The sequence below is a fragment of the Bombina bombina genome, chromosome 1, assembly GCF_027579735.1.
Source record: "Bombina bombina isolate aBomBom1 chromosome 1, aBomBom1.pri, whole genome shotgun sequence".
Lineage (NCBI taxonomy): Eukaryota > Metazoa > Chordata > Amphibia > Anura > Bombinatoridae > Bombina > Bombina bombina.
In genome coordinates, this window is record NC_069499.1 from 390,686,206 (window position 1) to 390,712,751 (window position 26,546).

At 40.4% G+C, this 26,546-nt stretch overlaps 1 protein-coding gene across 4 annotated transcripts in view; it reads left to right on the top strand.

Moving 5' to 3' along the window:
• Positions 1-26,546, top strand: part of MBD5 (methyl-CpG binding domain protein 5) — a 902,668-nt gene that overhangs the window by 475,991 nt on the left and 400,131 nt on the right. For all 4 annotated transcript variants that reach the window (XM_053698283.1, XM_053698282.1, XM_053698284.1 and 1 more), the window contains one exon: positions 19,572-19,889. In XM_053698283.1, the coding sequence (XP_053554258.1) occupies positions 19,572-19,889 (318 nt within the window). The remainder of the gene's footprint in view (positions 1-19,571; positions 19,890-26,546) is intronic.

Below are 26,546 nucleotides of genomic sequence, written 5' to 3' on the forward strand. Positions count from 1 at the left end.
AAGGTTGTTTTGCGTACTAAACCTGGTTTTCTTCCAAAGGTTGTTTCCAACAAGAATATTAACCCGGAAATAGTTGTGCCTTCTTTGTGTCCGAATCCAGTTTCAAAGAAGGAACGTTTGTTACACAATTTAGATGTAGTTCGTGCTTTAAAGTTCTATTTAGAAGCAACAAAGGATTTCAGACAAACGTCTTCTCTGTTTGTCGTTTATTCTGGCAAGAGGAGAGGTCAAAAAGCTACTGCTACCTCTCTTTCCTTTTGGCTGAAAACCATCATCCGATTGGCTTACGAGACTGCAGGACGGCAGCCTCCTGAACTCATCACAGCTCACTCTACTAGGGCTGTGGCTTCCACATGGGCCTTCAAGAACGAGGCTTCTGTTGATCAGATATGTAAGGCAGCGACTTGGTCTTCCCTCTTCGGAGGCTATTTTTGGGAGAAAAGTTTTGCAAGCCGTGGTGCCTTCCGTTTAGGCAACCTGATTGGCTCCCTCCCTTCATCCGTGTCCTAAAGCTTTGGTATTGGTTCCCACAAGTTATGGATGACGCCGTGGACCGGACACACCAATGTTGGAGAAAACAGAATTTATGCTTGCCTGATAAATTGCTTTCTCCAACGGTGTGTCCGGTCCACGGCCCGCCCTGGTTTTTTAATCAGGTTTGATGAATTTCTTTCTTTTACTACAGTCACCACGGCACCCTATATTTTCTCCTGTTTTTTTCTCCTGTCCGTCGGTCGAATGACTGGGGTGGGCGGAGCCTAGGAGGGACTATATGGACAGCTTTTGCTGTGCTCTTTGCCATTTCCTGTTGGGGAAGAGAATATTCCCACAAGTTATGGATGACGCCGTGGACCGGACACACCGTTGGAGAAAGCAATTTATCAGGCAAGCATAAATTCTTTTTTCCTCTGGACTTTCGGCTTTAAAGTGTGATTCCCCTTACCTTGTTTTTCATGCTGATAAGGCGGTTCTTCGTACTAAATTGGGGTTTCTCCCTAAGGTGGTTTTGGATAGAAATATTAATCAGGAAAATGTTGTTCCTTCTCTCTGTCCTAACCCTTCTTCTCAAAAGGAACGTCTGTTGCATAACTTGGATGTTGTGCATGCTCTAAAATTCTACCTACAGGCTACTAAGGATTTCTTTCATGTAATTGGCATGAGTCCATGAGCTAGTGACGTATGGGATATACAATCCTACCAGGAGGGGCAAAGTTTCCCAAATCTCAAAATGCCTATAAATACACCCCTCACCACACCCACAATTCAGTTTTACAAACGTTGCCTCCTATGGAGGTGGTGAAGTAAGTTTCTACGTTGACATGCGCTTCTCAGCTTTTTTGAAGCCCGATTCCTCTCAGAGTACAGTGAATGTCATAGGGACGTGGAGAGTATCACCTATTGAATGCAATGATTTTCCTAACTGGGGTCTATTTCATAGGTTCTCTGTTATTGGTCGTAGAGATTCATCTCCTACCTCCCTTTTCAGATCGACGATATACTCTCATATACCATTACCTCTACTGATAACTGTTTCAGTTCTGGTTTGGCTATCTGCTATATGTGGATGGGTGTCTTTTTTTGGTAAGTATGTTTTTTATTACTTAAGACACCCCAGCTATGGTCTGGCACTTTATGCATTTATATAAAGTTCTAAATATATGTATTGTACTTATATTTGCCATGAGTCAGGTTAATGTATTTCCTTGTGCAGACTGTCTGTTTCATATTTGGGAAATAAACATATTAAGAAATATTTTTTTCTTAGCTGGGGTTTAGTCTTTTTTTCAAATTGACTACTTTTTTCTTACAAATTGCGGGCAGCATTAGGCCCGCGGGTACGCCAAATGCTAGACTTTATTGCGTCATACTTGGCGTGAGAATTTTTTTGGCGCGAAAAGTACGTCCGTTGACGCAAGTTCTTCATTTCCGGCGACGTAGTTGACGCAGAAGCCTTACACACGGTTGCATCGTTAGTGACGCAAGTGTGTAATTTCCTGATATTGTTGGCGGCAAAATTGATAATTTTGCTTTATATGTTGTTTTTTCTTTTACATTTTTCAAGATGTCTCAATCTGATCCTGCCTCAGAAGTATCTGTTGGAACTTTGCTGTCTGACATCGGTTCTACCAAAGCTAAGTGCATTTGTTGTAAGGTTGTGGAAATTATATCTCTGAATGTCATTTGTAATAGTTGTCATGATAAACTTTTACAAGCAGAGAATGTATCCATCAGTAATAGTGCATTGCCAGTTGCAGTTCCTTCAACTTCTAATGTACATGATATACCTATGAATTTTAAAGAATTTGTTACTGATTCTATTCAGAAGGCTTTGTCTGCATTTCCGCCTTCTAATAAACGTAAAAGATCTTTTAAAACTTCTCATAAAGTTGAGGAAATTTCAAATGACCGACAACATAATGATTTATTCTCTTCTGATGAGGATCTATCTGATTCAGAAGATTCCTCCTCAGATATTGACACTGACAAATCTACTTTTCTTTCATGTAATTAACAAGAGTCCATGAGCTAGTGACGTATGGGATATACATTCCTACCAGGAGGGGCAAAGTTTCCCAAACCTTAAAATGCCTATAAATACACCCCTCACCACACCCACAAATCAGTTTTACAAACTTTGCCTCCAAGGGAGGTGGTGAAGTAAGTTTGTGCTAGATTCTACGTTGATATGCGCTCCGCAGCAAGTTGGAGCCCGGTTTTCCTCTCAGCGTGCAGTGAATGTCAGAGGGATGTGAAGAGAGTATTGCCTATTGAATGCAGTGATCTCCTTCTACGGGGTCTATTTCATAAGGTTCTCTGTTATCGGTCGTAGAGATTCATCTCTTACCTCCCTTTTCAGATCGACGATATACTCTTATATTTACCATTTCCTCTACTGATTCTCGTTTCAGTACTGGTTTGGCTTTCTACAAACATGTAGATGAGTGTCCTGGGGTAAGTAAGTCTTATTTTCTGTGACACTCTAAGCTATGGTTGGGCACTTTATTTATAAAGTTCTAAATATATGTATTCAAACATTTATTTGCCTTGACTCAGAATGTTCAACTTTCCTTATTTCCAGACAGTCAGTTTCATATTTGGGATTATGCATTGAATTATCATATTTTTTCTTACCTCAAAAATTTGACTTTTTTCCCTGTGGGCTGTTAGGCTCGCGGGGGCTGAAAATGCTTCATTTTATTGCGTCATTCTTGGCGCGGACTTTTTTGGCACAAAAATTCTTTTCCGTTTCCGGCGTCATACGTGTCGCCGGAAGTTGCGTCATTTTTTTACGTTATTTTGCGCCAAAAATGTCGGCGTTCCGGATGTGGCGTCATTTTTGGCGCCAAAAGCATTTAGGCGCCAAATAATGTGGGCGTCTTATTTGGCGCTAAAAAATATGGGCGTCGCTTTTGTCTCCACATTATTTCAGTCTCATTTTTCATTTGCTTCTGGTTGCTAGAAGCTTGATGTTTGGCATTTTTTCCCATTCCTGAAACTGTCTTATAAGGAATTTGATCTATTTTGCTTTATATGTTGTTTTTTCTCTTACATATTGCAAGATGTCTCACGTTGCATCTGAGCCAGAAGATACTACAGGAAAACCACTGCCTGCTGGATCTACCAAAGCTAAGTGTATTTGCTGTAAACTTTTGGTAGCTATTCCTCCAGCTGTTGTTTGTAATAATTGTCATGACAAACTTGTTAAAGCAGATAATATTTCCTTTAGTGATGTACCATTGCCTGTTGCAGTTCCCTCAACATCTAAGGTGCAGAATGTTCCTGATAACATAAGAGATTTTGTTTCTGAATCCATAAAGAAGGCTTTGTCTGTTATTTCTCCTTCTAGTAAACGTAAAAAGTCTTTTAAATCTTCTCTCTCTACAGATGAATTTTTAAATGAACACCATCATTCTGATTCTTTGGACTCTTCTGGTTCAGAGGATTCTATCTCAGAGATTGATGCTGATAAATCTTCATATTTATTTAAGATGGAATTTATTCGCTCTTTACTTAAAGAAGTACTAATTGCTTTAGAAATAGAGGATTCTAGTCCTCTTGATACTAATTCTATACGTTTGGATAAGGTTTTTAAAGCTCCTGCGGTTATTCCAGAAGTCTTTCCTGTTCCTAATGCTATTTCTGCAGTAATTTCCAAGGAATGGGATAAATTGGGTAATTCATTTACTCCTTCTAAACGTTTTAAGCAATTATATCCTGTTCCGCCTGACAGGTTAGAATTTTGGGACAAAATCCCTAAAGTTGATGGGGCTATTTCTACCCTTGCTAAACGTACTACCATTCCTACGTCAGATGGTACCTCGTTTAAGGATCCTTTAGATAGAAAAATTGAATCTTTTCTAAGAAAAGCTTATCTATGTTCAGGTAATCTTCTTAGACCTGCTATATCATTGGCTGATGTTGCTGCAGCTTCAACTTTTTGGTTGGAAACTCTAGCGCAACAAGTAACAAATCGTGATTCTCATGATATTATTATTCTTCTCCAGCATGCTAATAATTTCATCTGTGATGCCATTTTTGATATTATTAGAGTTGATGTTAGGTTTATGTCTCTGGCTATCTTAGCCAGAAGAGCTTTATGGCTTAAGACCTGGAATACTGATATGGCTTCTAAATCAACTCTACTTTCCATTTCTTTCCAGGGAAACAAATTATTTGGTTCTCAGTTGGATTCTATTATTTCAACTGTTACTGGTGGGAAAGGAACTTTTTTACCACAGGATAAAAAGTCTAAAGGTAAAAACAGGGCTAACAATCGTTTTCGTTCCTTTCGTTTCAACAAAGAACAAAAGCCTGATCCTTCGTCCTCAGGAGCAGTTTCAGTTTGGAAACCATCTCCAGTCTGGAATAAATCCAAGCCTGCTAGAAAGGCAAAGCCTGCTTCTAAGTTCACATGAAGGTACGGCCCTCATTCCAGTTCAGCTGGTAGGGGGCAGGTTACGTTTTTTCAAAGAAATTTGGATCAATTCTGTTCACAATCTTTGGATTCAGAACATTGTTTCAGAAGGGTACAGAATTGGTTTCAAGATGAGACCTCCTGCAAAGAGATTTTTTCTTTCCCATGTCCCAGTAAATCCAGTGAAAGCTCAAGCATTTCTGAATTGTGTTTCAGATCTAGAGTTGGCTGGAGTAATTATGCCAGTTCCAGTTCCGGAACAGGGGATGGGGTTTTATTCAAATCTCTTCATTGTACCAAAGAAGGAGAATTCCTTCAGACCAGTTCTGGATCTAAAATTATTGAATCATTATGTAAGGATACCAACGTTCAAGATGGTAACTGTAAGGACTATATTGCCTTTTGTTCAGCAAGGGAATTATATGTCCACAATAGATTTACAGGATGCATATCTGCATATTCCGATTCATCCAGATCATTATCAGTTCCTGAGATTCTCTTTTCTAGACAAGCATTACCAATTTGTGGCTCTACCGTTTGGCCTTGCTACAGCTCCAAGAATTTTCACAAAGATTCTCGGTGCCCTTCTGTCTGTAATCAGAGAACAGGGTATTGTGGTATTTCCTTATTTGGACGATATCTTGGTACTTGCTCAGTCTTTACATTTAGCAGAGTCTCATACGAATCGACTTGTGTTGTTTCTTCAAGATCATGGTTGGAGGATCAATTTACCAAAAAGTTCTTTGATTCCTCAAACAAGGGTAACCTTTCTGGGTTTCCAGATAGATTCAGTGTCCATGACTCTGTCTTTAACAGACAAGAGACGTCTAAAATTCAGTCTCAATCATTCCCTTCGGTAGCCTTATGCATGGAAATTCTAGGTCTTATGACTGCTGCATCGGACGCGATCCCCTTTGCTCGTTTTCACATGCGACCTCTTCAGCTCTGTATGCTGAACCAATGGTGCAGGGATTACACGAAGATATATCAATTAATATCTTTAAAACCGATTGTTCGACACTCTCTAACGTGGTGGACAGATCACCTTCGTTTAATTCAGGGGGCTTCTTTTGTTCTTCCGACCTGGACTGTAATTTCAACAGATGCAAGTCTCACAGGTTGGGGAGCTGTGTGGGGATCTCTGACGGCACAAGGAGTTTGGGAATCTCAGGAGGTGAGATTACCGATCAATATCTTGGAACTCCGTGCAGTTTTCAGAGCTCTTCAGTTTTGGCCTCTTCTGAAGAGAGAATCGTTCATTTGTTTTCAGACAGACAATGTCACAACTGTGGCATACATCAATCATCAAGGAGGGACTCACAGTCCTCTGGCTATGAAAGAAGTATCTCGAATTTTGGTTTGGGCGGAATCCAGCTCCTGTCTAATCTCTGCGGTTCATATCCCAGGTGTAGACAATTGGGAAGCGGATTATCTCAGTCGCCAAACGTTGCATCCGGGCGAATGGTCTCTTCACCCAGAGGTATTTCTTCAGATTGTTCAATTGTGGGGGCTTCCAGAGATAGATCTGATGGCCTCTCATCTAAACAAGAAACTTCCCAGGTATCTGTCCAGATCCCGGGATCCTCAGGCGGAGGCAGTGGATGCATTATCACTTCCTTGGAAGTATCATCCTGCCTATATCTTTCCGCCTCTAGTTCTTCTTCCAAGAGTAATCTCCAAGATTCTGAGGGAATGCTCGTTTGTTCTGCTAATAGCTCCGGCATGGCCTCACAGGTTTTGGTATGCGGATCTTGTCCGGATGGCATCTTGCCAACCATGGACTCTTCCGTTAAGACCAGACCTTCTGTCACAAGGTCCTTTTTTCCATCCGGATCTGAAATCCTTAAATTTAAAGGTATGGAGATTGAACGCTTGATTCTTGGTCAAAGAGGTTTCTCTGACTCCGTGATTAATACTATGTTACAGGCTCGTAAATCTGTATCTCGAGAGATATATTATAGAGTCTGGAAGACTTATATTTCTTGGTGTCTTTCTCATCATTTTTCTTGGCATTCTTTTAGAATACCGAGAATTTTACAGTTTCTTCAGGATGGTTTAGATAAGGGTTTGTCCGCAAGTTCTTTGAAAGGACAAATCTCCGCTCTTTCTGTTCTTTTTCACAGAAAGATTGCTATTCTTCCTGATATTCATTGTTTTGTACAAGCTTTGGTTCGTATAAAACCTGTCATTAAGTCAATTTCTCCTCCTTGGAGTTTGAATTTGGTTCTGGGAGCTCTTCAAGCTCCTCCGTTTGAACCTATGCATTCATTGGACATTAAATTACTTTCTTGGAAAGTTTTGTTCCTTTTGGCCATCTCTTCTGCTAGAAGAGTTTCTGAATTATCTGCTCTTTCTTGTGAGTCTCCTTTTCTGATTTTTCATCAGGATAAGGCGGTGTTGCGAACTTCTTTTGAATTTTTACCTAAAGTTGTGAATTCCAACAACATTAGTAGAGAAATTGTGGTTCCTTCATTATGTCCTAATCCTAAGAATTCTAAGGAGAAATCGTTGCATTTTTTGGATGTTGTTAGAGCTTTGAAATATTATGTTGAAGCTACGAAATCTTTCCGTAAGACTTCTAGTCTATTTGTTATCTTTTCCGGTTCTAGGAAAGGCCAGAAAGCTTCTGCCATTTCTTTGGCATCTTGGTTGAAATCTTTAATTCATCTTGCCTATGTTGAGTCGGGTAAAATTCCGCCTCAGAGAATTACAGCTCATTCTACTAGGTCAGTATCTACTTCCTGGGCGTTTAGGAATGAAGCTTCGGTTGACCAGATCTGCAAAGCAGCAACTTGGTCCTCTTTGCATACTTTTACTAAATTCTACCATTTTGATGTATTTTCTTCTTCTGAAGCAGTTTTTGGTAGAAAAGTTCTTCAGGCAGCGGTTTCAGTTTGAATCTTCTGCTTATGTTTTTTGTTAAACTTTATTTTGGGTGTGGATTATTTTCAGCAGGAATTGGCTGTCTTTATTTTATCCCTCCCTCTCTAGTGACTCTTGTGTGGAAAGATCCACATCTTGGGTAGTCATTATCCCATACGTCACTAGCTCATGGACTCTTGTTAATTACATGAAAGAAAACATAATTTATGTAAGAACTTACCTGATAAATTCATTTCTTTCATATTAACAAGAGTCCATGAGGCCCACCCTTTTTTGTGGTGGTTATGATTTTTTTGTATAAAGCACAATTATTCCAATTCCTTATTTTATATGCTTCGCACTTTTTTTCTTATCACCCCACTTCTTGGCTATTCGTTAAACTGATTTGTGGGTGTGGTGAGGGGTGTATTTATAGGCATTTTAAGGTTTGGGAAACTTTGCCCCTCCTGGTAGGAATGTATATCCCATACGTCACTAGCTCATGGACTCTTGTTAATATGAAAGAAATGAATTTATCAGGTAAGTTCTTACATAAATTATGTTATTTGTTTAAAATAGAGTATATTCGTTCTTTGTTAAAAGAAGTGTTAATTACTTTGGATATTGAGGAAGCTAGTCCTCTTGACATTAAGACTAGTAAACGTTTAAATGCTGTTTTAAACCTCCTGTGGTTACTCCAGAGGTTTTTCCTATTCCTGATGCTATTTCTGATATGATTTATAAGGAATGGAATAAGCCAGGTACTCCTTTTATTCCTTCTTCAAGGTTTAAAAATGTTATCCTTTATCAGCAATTTCTATAGAGTTTTGGGAAAAGATCCCCAAAGTTGATGGGGCTATTTCTACTCTTGCTAAACGTACCACTATTCCTATGGAAGATAGTACTTCTTTTAAAGATCCTTTAGATAGGAAACTTGAATCCTATCGAAGGAAAGCCTATTTATATTCAGGTCATCTTCTCAGGCCTGCAATTTCTTTGGCTGATGTTGCGGCTGCATCAACTTTTTGGTTGGAGTATTTAGCGCAACAAGAATTGGATTCTGACATATCTAGCATTGTTTGTTTACTGCAACATGCTAATCATTTTATTTGTGATGCCATTTTTGATATTATCAAAATTGATGTTAGATCCATGTCTTTAGCTATTTTAGCTAGAAGAGCTTTATGGCTTAAATCTTGGAATGCTGATATGACATCTAAGTCTAGATTATTATCTCTTTCTTTCCAAGGTAATAATTTATTTGGTTCTCAGTTGGATTCTATTATTTCAACTATTACTGGAGGAAAGGGGATTTTTCTGCCTCAGGATAATAAACCTAAAGGTAAATCTAAGGCTTCTAACCGTTTTCGTTCCTTTCGTCAAAATAAGGAACAAAAATCTAATCCTTCCCCCAAGGAATCTGTTTCCAATTGGAAGCCTTCCTCAAATTGGAATAAATCCAAGCCTTTTAAAAAACCAAAGTCAGCCCCTAAGTCCGCATGAAGGTGCAGCCCTCATTCCAGCTCAGCTGGTAGGGGGCAGATTAAGGTTTTTCAAGGCTATTTGGATAAAATCTGTTCAAAATCAATGGATTCAGAGCATTGTCTCTCAAGGGTATCGAATAGGATTCAGAGTAAGACCTCCTGTGAGAAGATTTTTTTTCTCTCACGTATCCCAGCAAATCCGGTAAAAGCTCAGGCTTTCCTGAAGTGTGTTTCAGACCTGGAGTCTTCAGGGGTAATCATGCCGGTTCCTTTTCAGGAACAAGGTCTGGGGTTTTATTCAAATCTATTCATTGTCCCAAAGAAGGAAAATTCATTCAGACCAGTTCTGGATCTGAAAATTTTGAATCATTATGTAAGAGTACCAACTTTCAAGATGGTGACTATAAGGACTAGTCTGCCTTTTGTTCAGCAAGGACATTATATGTCTACAATAGACTTGCAGGATGTATACCTTCATATTCCGATTCATCCAGAACATTATCAGTTCCTGTACTCTTGCCTATATGAAAGAAATGAATTTATCAAGTAGCTTTATGGCTTTAATCTTGGAATGCTGATATGACTTCTAAATCAACGTTGCTATCTCTTTCTTTCCAAGGTAATAAATTATTTGGTTCTCAGTTGGATTCTATTATTTCAACTGTCACTGGTGGGAAGGGAGCTTTTTTGCCTCAGGATAAAAAATCTAAGGGTAAATCCAGGGCTGCTAATCGTTTTCGTTCCTTTCGTCAGACTAAGGAACAGAAACCTGACTCTTCCCCTAAGGGAACGGTTTCCAATTGGAAGCCTTCTCCAGTCTGGAATAAATCCAAGCCATTTAGAAAATCAAAATCAGCCCCCAAGTCCGCATGAAGGTGCGGCCCTCATTCCAGCGCAGCTGGTAGGGGGCAGATTAAGATTTTACAAGGATGTTTGGATCAATTCAATCCAAAATCATTGGATTCAGAACATTGTTTCTCAAGGGTACAGAATAGGTTTCAAAGTAAGACCGCCTGTGAGAAGTTTCTTTCTCAAACGCATTCCAGTGAACCCAGTAAAGCCCCAGGCTTTCCTGAAGTGTGTTTCAGACCTGGAGTTATCTGGGGTAATTGTGCCAGTTCCTTTTCAGGAACGGGGTCTGGGGTTTTATTCAAATCTATTCATTGTCCCAAAGAAGGAAAATTAATTCAGACCAGTTCTGGATCTGAAAATTTTGAATCATTATGTAAGAGTACCAACTTTCAAGATGGTGACTATAAGGACTAGTCTGCCTTTTGTTCAGCAAGGACATTATATGTCTACAATAGACTTGCAGGATGTATACCTTCATATTCCGATTCATCCAGAACATTATCAGTTCCTGGACTCTTGCCTATATGAAAGAAATGAATTTATCAGGTAAATTCTTACATAAATTATGTTTTTCGCCAGTCTTCTGCCCTGTTTGTTTGTTTCTCAGGAAAGCGTAGGGTTCAGAAGGCAAATTCCACTTCTCTTTCCCTCTGGTTGAGAAGTATTATTCGTTTTGTTTTTGAGACTGCTGGACAGCAGCCTCCTGAGAGAATTACGGCTCATTCCACTAGGGCTGTCTCCTCTTCTTGGGCTTTCAAGAATGAAGCTTCTGTGGAACAGATTTGCAAGGCTGCAACTTGGTCCTCTCTGCATACTTTTTCCAAATTCTACAAATTTCATACTTTTGCCTCGGCTGAGGCTTCTTTTGGGAGAAAGGTTCTTCAAGCGGGGGTGCCTTCAATTTAGGCCTGCTGTCTTGTTCTCCCTCCCTGTTCATTCCATGTCCTCTAGCTTGGGTATTGGTTTCCACTAGTAATTGGAATGATGTTGTGAACTCTCTATGTCTTAGGAAAGAAAACAAAATGTATGCTTACCTAATAAATTTCTTTCCGGACATGGAGAGTCCACGACCTCACCCTTAATTAAGACAGTTTTTTTTTTTTAAATCCTCAGACACCTGTACACCTTTTGTGTCATCTATTTTCCATTTCCCTTCAGCTGAATAACTGGGGGTTATGGGTAAGGGAAGTGAAACGTAACAGCTTTTCTGTAAATTTAGTTTTTTCTCTTTTTTATTTAAAAAAAAATAAAAATATGCAAACTACTTTACTTAATTATTCCTTTTGTCTTTAGCTATTTTAGCTAGAAGAGCTTTATGGCTTTAATCTTGGAATGCTGATATGACTTCTAAATCAACATTGCTATCTCTTTCTTTTCAAGGTAATAAATTATTTGGTTCTCAGTTGGATTCTATTATTTCAACTGTCACTGGCGGGAAGGGAGCTTTTTTGCCTCAGGATAAAAAATCTAAGGGTAAATCCAGGGCTGCTAATCGTTTTCGTTCCTTTCGTCAGACTAAGGAACAGAAACCTGACTCTTCCCCTAAGGGAACGGTTTCCAATTGGAAGCCTTTTCCAGTCTGGAATAAATCCAAGCCATTTAGAAAATCAAAATCAGCCCCCAAGTCCGCATGAAGGTGCAGCCCTCAAGTCCGCATGAAGGTGCAGCCCTCATTCCAGCGCAGCTGGTAGAGGGCAGATTAAGATTTTACAAGGATGTTTGGATCAATTCAATCCAAAATCATTGGATTCAGAACATTGTTTCTCAAGGGTACAGAATAGGTTTCAAAGTAAGACCGCCTGTGAGAAGTTTCTTTCTCTCACGCATTCCAGTGAACCCAGTAAAGGCTCAGGCTTTCTTGAAGTGTGTTTCAGACCTGGAGTTATCTGGGCTAATTGTGCCAGTTCCTTTTCAGGAACGGGGTCTGGGGTTTTATTCAAATCTGTTCATTGTTCCAAAGATGGAGAATTCTTTCAGACCAGTTCTGGATCTAAAAATTTTGAATCGTTATGTAAGAATACCAACATTCAAGATGGTGTCTATAAGGACTATTCTGCCTTTTGTTCAGCAAGGGCATTTTATGTCCACAATAGACTTACAGGATGCATATCTTCATATTCCGATTCATCCAGATCACTATCAGTTCCTGAGATTCTCTTTTCTAGACAAGCATTACCAATTTGTTGCTCTTCCTTTTGACTTAGCAACAGTTCCAAGGATCTTTTCGAAGGTTCTCGGTGCCCTTCTCTCTATAGAGATCGGGTATTGTGGTGTTTCCTTATTTGGACGATATCTTGGTACTTGCTCAGTCTTTACATTCTGCAGAATCTCACACGAATCAACTTGTGTTGTTTCTTCAAAAACATGGTTGGAGGATCAATTTACCAAAAAGTTCCTTGATTCCTCAGACAAGGGTAACCTTTTTAGGATTCCAAATAGATTCAGTATCCATGACTTTGTCTCTAACAGACAAGAGACGTCTGAAATTGGTTTCAGCTTGTCGGAACCTTCAGTTTCAATCCCTTCAGTAGCTATGTGCATGGAGGTTTTAGGTCTCATGACTGCAGCATCGGACGCGATCCCCTTTGCTCGTTTTCACATGAGACCTCTTCAGCTTTGTATGCTGAGCCAATGGTACAGGGATTATACAAAATTATCACAATTTCTTTGGCATCTTGGTTAAAGCTTTTGATTCATCATGCTTATTTGGAGTCGGGTAAATCCCCGCCTCAGAGGATTATGGCTCATTCTACTAGGTCAGTTTCTACTTCCTGGGCTTTTAAAAATGAAGCTTCTGTCGATCAGATTTGCAAAGCAGCAACTTGGTCTTCTTTGCATACTTTTACTAAATTCTACCATTTTTATGTTTTTTCTTCTTCAGGCAGCTGTTTCAGTTTGATTCCTCTGCTTATAATTTCATTTTTTTTTCATTATAAGATTAAAACTTTTGATTTGGGTTGTGGATTAATTTTTCAGCGGAATTGGCTGTCTTTATTTTTATCCCTCCCTCTCTAGTGACTCTTGCGTGGAGTTTCACATCTTGGGTATTTGCTATCCCATACGTCACTAGCTCATGGACTCTTGCCAATTACATGAAAGAAAACATAATTTATGTAAGATTTTACCTGATAAATTCATTTCTTTCATATTGGGGCCTCATATGTTGTTGTTTTTTACCTAGTAATAAACGCTATTAGTGAACTTTTTTTCATCTCCATAGCTCAATATGAATAAGTCCATGACAGAAACTATTCAGAAAGAAAATTACCCTATCCCCTTATTTGATTAAAATATATGCATGCTTTGCAGGTTACATACTGTGTGTCCTCCTGCTCAATTACGCAGTGCTTGCTTAACATCTGTTCTGCAGTCTCATTGTGGATGTCCTGGTAATTACATTTCTTCTGTGTCCCAGGCAACTCATTCTACCCTTGGGTGTTCTACGGACTGGCCAGTATTACAACCGCAGAGGGTGGCCCCTTTTTTCTACACATGCTGTTTGAGGACCCGGTTTCTCAACCTCATGATTTTGCAGCCCAGTTACATTATGTGGTTTCTGCTGCCCTGAGCGCTATGCCAGTTGTAGCGAAGAGGAAGGTTAAACACTCCTCCTCTGAGTATAGGACAAGCAGTTTTGTTGGAGCTGCGGCGGTCAACCAGATGCAGCTTTCTGAAGCTGCCAATTCCTCGACTAGTTCCGAAGGAGAACTTTCATCCTCTTACTCCTTTGGAGAAGCTGAAAGGGAATCTGAGGATATTAATTTTAGATTTAAATTTGAACACCTAAGATATCTACTTAAAGAGGTTTTAAACACACTAGTTTAATGTATCTTAGCCTTAACCCACAGAGGAAAAGCAGGTACCCAAGTTAGATATGGTATTTAAACCCAAAGTAAAAACCCTGAAAGTGTTACTAGTACCTTCATTGGTGACATACATTATAACCAAGGAGTGGGAAAAACCTGGTGTTCCCTTCTCTCCTTCTCCAAGCTTTAAGAGAATGTTTCCGGTTCCGGATAGCCATTTTTAAGTGTTGAATACTACTACTATTCCTCTGGAGGATAGCATATATTTTAAGGACCATAGAGCTGGAGGGATATCTGAGAAAGGACTTTCTTCAGGGAGGCTTGCTTTTCCAACCTGCCATACGTATTGCTGCTGTGGCGGGGGCTGCCACCTTTTGGCGTGACAACTTATCTTAAGTGATTTTGGTAGAATCCCCTTTAGAGGATATCCAAGACCGCATCCAGGCCCAAAAACGGCCAATTCCTTCCTTTGTGATGCCATTTTTCAAATCATCCGTCTCAATTCCAAGATCTCTTGATTCGCTGTGCAAGCTAGGAGGCGTCTCTGGCTAAATTCTTGTTCCGCAGATATGGTTTCCAAGTCTAGGTATACTTGGCCTTTAAGGGAAAATCCTTGTTTGGCCCGACCTTGGATTCCATCTTTTCTACTTTCACTGGCAGTCAGGGTGCCTTTCTACCTCAGGATTAGAAATCTAGAATTAAGGGACGTCCTATGGGATGTATTCACTTGTTTCATCAGAACAACACAGAGGAGTGCTTCAACATCCACGTCTGAAATGCCCAGGAGTTCCTGGAAGAAAAACTCAGTGTGGAACAAGAACAAACAGCCCATGAAATCGACCCCCAGACAGCAAATCAGCATGAAGGGTTGGCCCCCAAACTGGGCTCAGGTCAAGTAGGAGGCAAATTACCTCGGTTTCAGGATGCTTGGGCTCAATCTGTTCAGGACCCTTGGGTTCTGGACATAATTTCTCAAGGATAAAAAATAGGTTTCCGATCTCGCCCTCCAAGGGCTAGGTTCCTCCTTTCAAGGATTTTGAGCCTTCCTATGCTGTGTAGACAATCTGTTAACTATAGAAGTTGTTGTCCCCCTGTCTCAGGCAAAGAGGGGAGAAGGGTTTTATTCAAACCTATTCATCGTTCCCAAAAAGGAGGGAACCTTTTGTTCCATCTTAGACCTGAAGTGCCTCAACAAATTCTTAAGGGTATCTTCTTTCAAGATGGAGACAGTCAGGTCCATTCATAACCACCATAGGTCTGAAGGATGCATAACTTTCACAGAGATCATTACCATTACCTACGTTTTACTTTCCTTGCTAAGCATAATCAGTTCATAGCTCTTCAATTGGGTTTAGCTTTGGCTTCCAGGGTCTTTAAAAAGGTTTAGGGGCCCTGCTTGCTGTAGTCAGACCAGACTACAGGGGATTTCTTTTGCACCATACTTGGACAATATCTTGGTTTAAGTGCCATCATTACATTTAGCAACTTAAAAGTTACTTTGGTACTTTCGGACGCATGGCTGGAAATTGAATTATGTATTCTCAAGCAATAGAGTGGGAATTATTTAGACCTGTCTCAGGTAATATCTCTGGATCTAGAGACAAGAGAGTTTCTTTCCTTGCGGCTGTCTCAGGAACCCTTTCTCCAGGGCAGGTCCTTCATGCTCTCATCCTGGGAGATCTTAACAACAGATGTTAGTTTGTCAGGCTGGAGTGCTGTGTGTGGTTCTCTTAGAGCTCAGGGAACCTGGCGGCCAGAGGAAGAAATCCTTCCAATCAACTTTCTGAAAATGAGGGCCATCTTCAATGCTCTTCAGTCGTGGTCCCCTTTTTGTTCTGTCCGTTTTATTTGATTTCAGTTGGACAACATAACTACAGTGGCCTATGTCAATCACCAGGGCAGAACTCAGTTCTCTGGCCATGCTGGAAGTGTCTCATATCCTTCAATGGGCAGAGACATACCAAAGCCATATATCAGCCATTTGTATTCAAGGTGTGAAGAACTGGGAAGCAGATTTTCTGAGCAGACAGACTCAGAAATCCAGGGAATGGTTGCTAAACCAGGAGCTTTTGCAAGACCAACTACAGGTGGGGGTAACCAGAGATATAGCTGATGGCTTCCTGTCTCAATACCAAACTACCGAGATATGGATCGAGATTGAGATATCCTCAGGCGGAGTTGGTGGACGCCTTAGCAGTTCCTTGGCATTTCAATCAGAGGCCAGACCTTCTGGCGCAAGTTCTGTTCTATCAAAATCTAGATTCTCTGAGGCTGAATGCATGGAGATTGAACGCATAGTTTTGTCCCAGACAGGATTCTCTGAGGCGGTGATTTATACTCTAGTTCAGGCACGTAAACTGGTTACCAGACATATTTACCATAAGGTGTGGAGGACTTATCTGTTTTGGTGCACGGAACATGGGTTTCCTTGGCACAAGGTGAAGACTCTGTGTAATCCTTCAGTTTCTGCAGGATGGTTTGGAGAAGAGCCTGTCAGTTACTTGTCTTAAAGATCAGATTTCTGCTCTTTTTTTATTGTTCTATAAGAGGTTGGCTAGTTTGCCAGATGTTCAGTCGTTTGTTCAGGCTATTGCTAGAATTAGACCTTTTTTCAAACCTATTGCTCCTCCATGGAGTCTTAATCTTGTTCTTAGAGTTCTTCAACAGGCTCCGTTTGAGCCTATGCATTCTATTGATATTAAGTTACAAAATTCGAAAGTGTTGTTTCTGTTAGCTATTTTCTCTGCTCATAGAATGTCAGAATTGTCTGCCCTCCAGTGTGACCTGCCTTGTACTTCGGACAAAGATGGTGTTTTGTCTCAACTCACAATATCAATCAGGAAATTGTTGTTCCATCTCTTTGTCCCAATCCCTCTTTCTCCAAGTAGAGGTTATTGCATAATCTAGATGTTGTTAGAGCTGTAAAGTTTTATCTTCATGCTACCAAGGAATTTCGTCAATCATCTTCATTCTTTATCCTGTATTCCGGTGAGCGCAAGGATGAAAAAGCCACAGCTGTTACCCTATCTTTCTGGCTCAGAAACTTGATTTGCATGGCTTATATGGAAGTGGGTCAGCAGCCTCCATCACGGATTACGGCACATTCTACTCGTGCAGTGTCTTTGTCCAGGGCCTTCAAGAATGAGGCTTCAGTTGAACAGATATGTAAGGCTGCTACTTGGTCTTCATTACACACTTTCAGAAATTTTTTACCTATTTGATGTTTTTGCCTTAACTGAGGAGAAAGGTTCTTCAAGTGGTGTTCCTTGCTTTTTTTCTCCCCACAGCTGGGGTATTGGTTTTCATAGGTTATGAACGGGTTTCGTGGATTCTCACTGCCATTATCTGATAAATTATTTTATTTTCTTGGCAGTGAGAGTCCACGAACCCGCCCTGTAATAGTGTAGTGGCGACAGTCTTGGCACCTTTTTACCCTTTGTATCTCACTACTTTTTTCTTATCAGCTTGAACTACTTAGAGGGTATGGAAAGTGGGAGTGATGTTTAATGCTTTGTTTGGGGTGTCTTTGCCTCTTCATGGTGGCCAGGTGAAGTATTTCCCATAGGTTATGAATGGATTTCGTGGACTCTCACTGCTTAGTAAGAAAATAATGTATCTGGTAAGCATAAATTATATTTTTTTGTATTTTCTGAACAAAAGGTTAAATAATAAAGACAATTTTTTTAGCCTTTTTTGCTCATATTTACCAATGGTGTCAATATTAGTGGTGGGCACTGTATCACTGCACAGTATCTTGTGTGTATGGAAACCATGGTAAAGGAGAAGCAGAAAGGCAACAAAAAACGTTATGGAAGCAACTACTAAAATGAGCACACATACTGCATTAATATGGGTCCACATGGACATATGTTTATTAGCTTAGTACTTCTATCTTTGTTCCAACTTCATTTTTCCAAAGGTGGTTTGTATTCAGATGGTTATTATGATTTCTTCTTTGAATGAAGAAAAGGCTGATATTTACAGATTTGGTGGGGTCAGAGCTCATAAGTAGTATTTAAAGGGTCAGTCTAGTCCAAAAAAAACTTTCATGACTCAAATAGGGCATGTAATTTTAAACAACTTTCCAATTAACTTTTATCACCAATTTTGCTTTATTCTCTTAGTTGAAAGCTAAACCTAGGAGGTTCATATGCTAATTTCTTAGACCTTTTTTCACCACTAAAGGGCGTTAGTTCATGTGTTTAATATACATAACATTGAGCTCATGCACGTGAATTTGCCAAGGAGTGAGCACTGATTGGCTAAAATGCAAGTTTGTCAAAAGAACTGAAATAAGGGGGCAGTCTGTAGAGGCTTAGATACAAGGTAATTACAGAGATAAAACGTGTATTATAACTGTGTGTGTTATGCAAAACTGGGTAATGGGTAATAAAGAGATTATCCATCTTTTAAAACAACAAAAATTCTGGTGTTTACTGTCCCTTTAAAATCAACTCATGAATTCTGATCTCTATTTTCCTTACCTATTTGAGGGCCAGGAAGCTTCCAAAGTATTGTTAGCCTATCAGTTTTTTTTTGTGTGATCAGTTATTGTCATACTTTCACTAAATCCTGTTGGTTTAATGTGTTTTTGTCAGTTCAATCATCATTTGGTAGCAAGGTCTTATAATACTGTATGACCTCCTTTGCAATTAATTCCTTTGTCTTTCTTTGGTCCAGCTTTGTTACGGACCCACAACACTTTTTTCTTCTAATAGGTTCATACTTTGCTATGAATTAACCACTGAAGTTGGAGTTGTAGAAATATAACTGGGGTGTTGTGTGATCGGGGAGGGTTCATACAACTTCAGACTTGTGGAATGTTTCTACCTACTCCAGTAATTAGACCCCCTATACTCTGCAGTACTGGTATAGATTATTATAAAGGTGAAGAAATGAATTTATCTGGATTTATATTTCTATGTAGAACTTCCTAAACATGACACTTAAGTCAAGTAAAAACCTTCCAGAACCTTCAAAAACAAACTCTTTAGATATGTAGTGTTTGTTTTGGAGGGTCACAGTAACCCTTTTTTGTATTCCTAAATTCCTTCTTTATTTCTTGAGTAAATGTTCTGGATTTAAGTGAATAAAGCACAATAAGACAAGGCTTCTTATAGGAAAAGAGAGCAGACGGCTTCTGTGGGATTTTAACTTAAAGGGACATGAAACCCAAAAATTTTCTTTCATGATTCAGATAGAGAATACAATTTTAAACAACTTTTTAATTTACTTCTATTATCTAATTAGTTTTATCCTCTTGGTATCATTTGTTGAAGGAGCAGCAATGCACTGCTGGTTTTTAACTGAACACATGGGTGAGCCAATGACACTCAGTTTATATATGCAGCGACCAATACACTGCTAGAACCTAGGTTCTCTGCTGCACACTTGCCTAGATAAACATTTCAGCAAATGATAACAAGAGAAAGAAGCAAATTAAATAATAGAAGTAAATTGGAAAGTTGTTTGAAATTGTATTCTTTATCTGAATCATGAAAGAAAATTTTTGGGTTTCATGTCCCTTTAACTCCAAGTTATGGTACTAACATAATTCTTGACAATATATTTTGAATATCAAGAAACGTATTTATTAAAAGTATAAATCTTGTTTTGTTTGTGTACTTAAATTAACTAATATTTTTATTTTAGGTTCTGTTCCTGTTTCATCTGTATCTATTGCTGGAGTGGGTCAGCCGGCTATTACAAAGACTACATCTGTCCTTCAAGATGGTTTAATTGTCACTTCTGCATCTGGAAGTTCATTGCAAAATCAGCTTTCTTTGAGTGGAGCTTTTGCTTTTGCTGAACCTGAGCACCCAGCTCATTTTACATCAAACTCTTCAAACAATCTTCCACACCCTGTAAATTCAGCACTTTTGAGTTCTTTACCTATGTCTTTGCCAATGAATCAACAGCATCTCCTAAATCAGAACATCCTGCATATGCTACAGCCTTCACCTGGAGAAGGCAAGTCTGAGGTCATCCTTATCTCAATTTTTTATCATTTCAAATGTAAAGTTGCATTTTAACTCAGATATGCAATTAGAAATTTACCTGTTCAACCTTTGCAATCAGTAGGTGTTAGCACACCTTATATTGGGGTAATTGTAATGTTATCAGTGTATATCCTGAATATAACAGCCTTTTTACAGATGCTAATTTTGGTTAATGTGCTACAAAAGCCTTCTGCAAGCAAAGGGTTAAACACTAGATACAACAATTTTAATTTTATTTGTTGAATTTTCTTGTACTAGATACGACAAGTCCACGGATTCATCCTTACTTGTGGGATATTATCCTCCTGCTAACAGGAAGTGGCAAAGAGCACCACAGCAGAGCTGTATATATAGCTCCTCCCTTCTCTCCACCCCCCAGTCATTCTCTTTGCCTAGTAATAGGAAGAGGTAAAGTGAAAGAGGTGTTAAAATGATAGTTTTTATTTTCTTCAAGCAAGACTTTATTTTAAATGGTACCGGTGAGTGTTATTTTCCCTCAGGCAGCAGATGGAAGAAGATTTCTGCCTGGAGGTTGATGATCTTAGCAGTTGTCACTAAGATCCAGAGGAGTTCCCACAGAATGGCTGAGGAGTACTTGAGAAGCTTCAGTGTGGGGAACGTTTTTTCATGCTACAAGCATTGTGGTATGTTCAGTCATTTATTTCTGGAGAGACTGTGGTATTTCAGAACTGGCTGACATAGTTCCCATGAGTGAAGGGGTAAGCAGTAATCCTACATGTATGAAGGGGTATTACTGGGACCTGTATATTATGGGCTAAAATGCAACAAAGGAATGGCAGCATGGTTGACACTGGCAACATAACGTTTTTATGATGAAACGTTTTTATGTTTAATGGCACTGGAGGGTTTCACATGGCTTATATGTTTTATTTGGGGATACAAAAAACCCACATGGCTAGTTCCTATACCGCTTTACAGCGGTTTTGTTTGGCAGAGAGATATCGCATAGGATGGGCGGGACCTAATTTTCGCGCCTCAGATGTGCAGTTGATTTTCATATGAAGGCAGCAAGCTCCAGCTCCGGTGGGCCTAAGCTGAAGACATAGCCTAACGAAGTTATAGTGAGATTTCTCAGACCCCTGAGGGCAGGTAGGCGCCACAGCAGAGCTGTGGCGAGGTGCAGGGGGTTGCTAATCTATTTTCTTTCATGTAATTGGCAAGAGTCCATGAGCTAGTGACGTATGGGATATACATTCCTACCAGGAGGGGCAAAGTTTCCCAAACCTCAAAATGCCTATAAATACACCCCCCACCACACCCACAATTCAGTTTTACAAACTTTGCCTCCTATGGAGATGGTGAAGTAAGTTTGTGCTAGATTTCTACGTTTATATGCGCTTCTCAGCATGCTGAAGCCCGGTTCCTCTCAGAGTGCAGGGAATGACAGAAGGATGTGAAGGGAGTATTACCTATTGAATACAATGGTCATCCTAACGGGGATCTATTTCATAGGTTCTCTGTTATCGGTCGTAGAGATTCATCTCCTACCTCCCTTTTCAGATCGACGATATACTCATATACCATTACCTCTACTGATTCTCGTTTCAGTACTGGTTTGGCTATCTACTTTATGTAGATGAGTGTCTTTTGGTAAGTATGTTTTCTTTTATTTAAGACACTCTCAGCTATGGTTTGGCACTTTATATGTAAAGTTCTAAATATATGTTTTGTACTTATATTTGAAATGATTCAGGTTAATCAGTATATTTCCTTCTTACAGACTGTCAGTTTCATTTTGGGAAATGCATATGAAAAAGAAAACACAATTTTTTCTTAGGAAACAAACACAGAAAAACATTTAGTAAAGCTCACCTCTAAAATCATCAAATTTATCTATATTGCAACCAAGAAAACTATTTAATCATAAGCAGAAAAAAGAGAAAGAAGTCTAGGATGAAAAGCACATATAGAAACAAAAAACAGTTATTTCAGTGCAAAAAGTATTTCTCCTGTTAAGTGTAGTCAGTCCACGGGTCATCCATTACTTATGGGATATTAACTCCTCCCCAACAGGAAGTGCAAGAGGATCACCCAAGCAGAGCTGCTATATAGCTCCTCCCCTCTACGTCACACCCAGTCATTCTCTTGCACCCAACTAATAGATAGGATGTGTGAGAGGACTGTGGTGATTAAACTTAGTTTTTATATCTTCAATCAAAAGTTTGTTATTTTAAAACGGCACCGGAGTGTGTTGTTTTTCTTCTCAGGCAGAATTTGAAGAAGAATCTACCTGAGTTTTTCTTGTATGATCTTAGCGGACGAAACTAAGATCCATTTGCTGTTCTCGGCCCTTCTGAGGAGTAAGGTAACTTCAGATCAGGGGACAGCGGGCAGGTTCACCTGCAAAGAGGTATGTTGCAGTATATTATTTTCTAAGGAATGGAATTGACTGAGAAAATACTGCTAATACCGATATAATGTAAGTACAGCCTTAAATGCAGTAGTAGCAACTGGTATCAGGCTGATATGTATGTATGTTTACACTTAAGTATTTCTGGGGAATGGCACTTCACTGGGAAAATACTGTATGCATATAACTTTTAGCCTAACTTGCAGTGTGAACGACTAGCAGCAGGCTTTTAATGACATTTCATAAATTAGATTTTAAACGTTTGCTGGCATGTTAAATCGTTTAATTATCTGAGGTACTTGGTGAAAAATTGTTTTGGGCATTATTTTCCACATGGCTGTCGTTTGTTTTAAATTAAAACAGTTTACTGAGCTTCCCTCACTGTTGTATTGTGAGTGGGAGGGGCCTATTTTGGCGCTTTTACTACGCATCAGAAATTCAGTCACAGTCTGCCTTTTTCTCCCTGCATGATCCAGGACGTCTCCACAGAGCTCAGGGGTCTTCAAAACTAGTTTTGAGGGAGGTAATCACTCACAGCAGACCTGTGAGACTGTGCTTTGACTGTGATAAAAACGCTTATATTTTCAATTGTTATACGTTTTTTCTGATATTAAGGGTTAATCATCCATTGCTAATGTGTGCAATCCTTTGCTTTATTTATGCTTTTACTGTGAAAATTTGGTTTCTATATCTAATCCGGTTCATTGTTATTCAACCGTGACAGTTTTTCTGTGCTTCTTAAAGGCACAGTAACGTTTTGCATATTGCTTGTAAATTTAGTTGAAAAGTATTTCCAAGCTTGCTAGTCTAATTGCTAGTATGTTAAACATGTCTGACACAGAGGAATCTCTTTGTGCAATATGTTCAAAAGCCAAGGTGGAGCCCAATAGAAATTTATGTACTAATTGCATTGATGCTACTTTAAATAAAAGTCAATCTGTACATGTTAAGCAACATTCACCAGACAGCGAGGGGGAAGTTATGCCGACTAACTTGCCTCACGTGTCAGTACCTGCATCTCCCGCTCAGGAGGTGCGTGATATTGTAACGCCAAGTACATCAGGGCGGCCATTACAAATCACTCTACAAGACATGGCTAATGTTATGACTGAAGTTTTGTCTAAATTGCCAGAACTTAGGGGTAAACGAGATCACTCTGGGGTGAGAACAGAGTGCGCTGATAATGCTAGGGCCATGTCTGATACTGCGTCACAATTTGCAGAACATGAGGACGGAGAGCTTCATTCTGTGGGTGACGGATCTGATCCAAATAAACTGGATTCAGACATTTCAAATTTTAAGTTTAAGCTGGAAAACCTCCGTGTATTGCTAGGGGAGGTGTTAGCGGCTCTGAATGATTGTAACACAGTTGCAATCCCAGAGAAAATGTGTAGGTTGGATAAATATTTTGCGGGTACCCGACGAGTACTGACGTTTTTCCTATACCTAAGAGGCTTACTGAAATTGTTACTAAGGAGTGGGATAGACCCGGTGTGCCTTTCTCACCCCCTCCTATATTCAGAAAAATGTTTCCAATAGACGCCACCACACGGGACTTATGGCAAACGGTCCCTAAAGTGGAGGGAGCAGTTTCTACTTTAGCTAAGCGTACCACTATCCCGGTGGAGGATAGCTGTGCCTTTTCAGATCCAATGGATAAAAAGTTAGAGGGTTACCTTAAGAAAATGTTTGTTCAACAAGGTTTTATATTGCAACCCCTTGCATGCATTGCGCCTGTCACGGCTGCGGCAGCATTTTGGTTTGAGTCTCTGGAAGAGACCCTTGACTCAGCGCCATTAGATGAGATTACACACAAGCTTAAAACCCTTAAGCTAGCTAATTCATTTATTTCTGATGCCGTAGTACATTTAACTAAACTTACGGCTAAGAATTCTGGATTCGCCATTCAGGCACGCAGAGCGCTGTGGCTAAAATCCTGGTCAGCTGATGTAACTTCTAAATCTAAATTACTTAACATACCTTTCAAGGGGCAGACTTTATTCGGGCCCGGTTTGAAAGAAATTATCGCTGATATTACGGGAGGTAAAGGCCATGCCCTGCCTCAAGACAGAGCCAAACCTAGGGCTAGACAGTCTAATTTTCATGCCTTTCGTAACTTCAAGGCAGGAGCAGCATCAACTTCCTCTGCTCCAAAACAGGAAGGAGCTGTTGCTCGCTACAGACAAGGCTGGAAACCTAACCAGACCTGGAACAAGGGCAAGCAGGCCAGAAAACCTGCTGCTGCCCCTAAGACAGCATGAAGTGAGGGCCCCCGATCCGGAAACGGATCTAGTGGGGGGCAGACTCTCTCTCTTCGCCCAGGCTTGGGCAAGAGATGTCCAGGATCCCTGGGCGTTGGAGATCATATCTCAGGGATATCTTCTGGACTTCAAAGCTTCTCCTCCACAAGGGAGATTTCACCTTTCAAGGTTGTCAACAAACCAGATAAAGAAAGAGGCGTTTCTACGCTGTGTACAAGACCTTTTACTAATGGGAGTGATCCACCCAGTTCCGCGGTCGGAACACGGACAAGGGTTTTACTCAAATCTGTTTGTGGTTCCCAAAAAACAGGGAACCTTCAGACCAATATTGGATTTAAAGATTCTAAACAAATTCCTAAGAGTTCCATCGTTCAAAATGGAAACTATTCGGACAATCTTACCCATGATCCAAAGAGGTCAGTACATGACCACAGTGGATTTAAAGGATGCTTACCTTCACATACCGATTCACAAAGAACATTACCGGTATCTAAGGTTTGCCTTCCTAGACAGGCATTACCAGTTTGTAGCTCTTCCCTTCGGGTTGGCTACGGCTCCAAGAATCTTTACAAAGGTTCTGGGCTCTCTCCTGGCGGTACTAAGACCGCGAGGAATTTCGGTAGCTCCGTACCTAGACGACATTCTGATACAAGCGTCAAGCTTCCAAACTGCCAAGTCTCATACAGAGTTAGTACTGGCATTTCTAAGGTCGCATGGGTGGAAAGTGAACGAGGTGAAGAGTTCTCTCTTACCACTCACAAGAGTTCCCTTCTTGGGGACTCTTATAGATTCTGTAGAAATGAAAATTTACCTGACAGAGGACAGGTTAACAAAGCTTCTAAATGCTTGCCGTGTCCTTCATTCCATTCAACACCCGTCAGTGGCTCAATGCATGGAGGTAATCGGCTTAATGGTAGCGGCAATGGACATAGTTCCTTTTGCACGCCTGCATCTCAGACCGCTGCAATTGTGCATGCTAAGTCAGTGGAATGGGGATTACTCAGATTTGTCCCCTACGCTGAATCTGGATCAAGAGACCAGAGATTCTCTTCTATGGTGGCTTTCTCGGCCACATCTGTCCAGGGGGATGCCCTTCAGCAGGCCAGACTGGACAATTGTAACAGACGCCAGCCTACTAGGTTGGGGCGCTGTCTGGAATTCCCCGAGGGCTCAGGGATCGTGGACTCAAGAGGAGAGTCTCCTTCCAATAAACATTCTGGAATTGAGAGCAGTTCTCAATGCCCTTCTGGCTTGGCCTCAGTTAGCAACTCTGAGGTTCATCAGGTTTCAGTCGGACAACATCACGACTGTGGCTTACATCAACCATCAGGGAGGGACAAGGAGTTCCCTAGCGATGATGGAAGTATCAAAGATAATTCGCTGGGCAGAGTCTCACTCTTGCCACCTGTCAGCGATCCACATCCCAGGAGTGGAGAACTGGGAGGCGGATTTCCTAAGTCGCCAGACTTTTCATCCGGGGGAGTGGGAACTTCATCCGGAGGTCTTTGCCCAAATACTTCGTCGTTGGGGCAAACCAGATATGGATCTCATGGCGTCTCGCCAGAACGCCAAGCTTCCTTGTTACGGGTCCAGGTCCAGGGACCCGGGAGCGGTCCTGATAGATGCTTTGACAGCACCTTGGACCTTCAGGATGGCTTATGTGTTTCCACCCTTCCCGATGCTTCCTCGTTTGATTGCCAGAATCAAACAGGAGAAAGCATCAGTGATTCTAATAGCGCCTGCGTGGCCACGCAGGACCTGGTATGCAGATCTAGTGGACATGTCATCCTGTCCACCTTGGTCTCTGCCTCTGAGACAGGACCTTCTAATTCAGGGTCCTTTCAAACATCAAAATCTAATTTCTCTGAAGCTGACTGCATGGAAATTGAACGCTTGATTTTATCAAAGCGTGGATTTTCGGAGTCAGTAATTGATACCTTAATACAGGCTAGGAAACCTGTTACCAGGAAGATTTACCATAAGATATGGCGTAAAT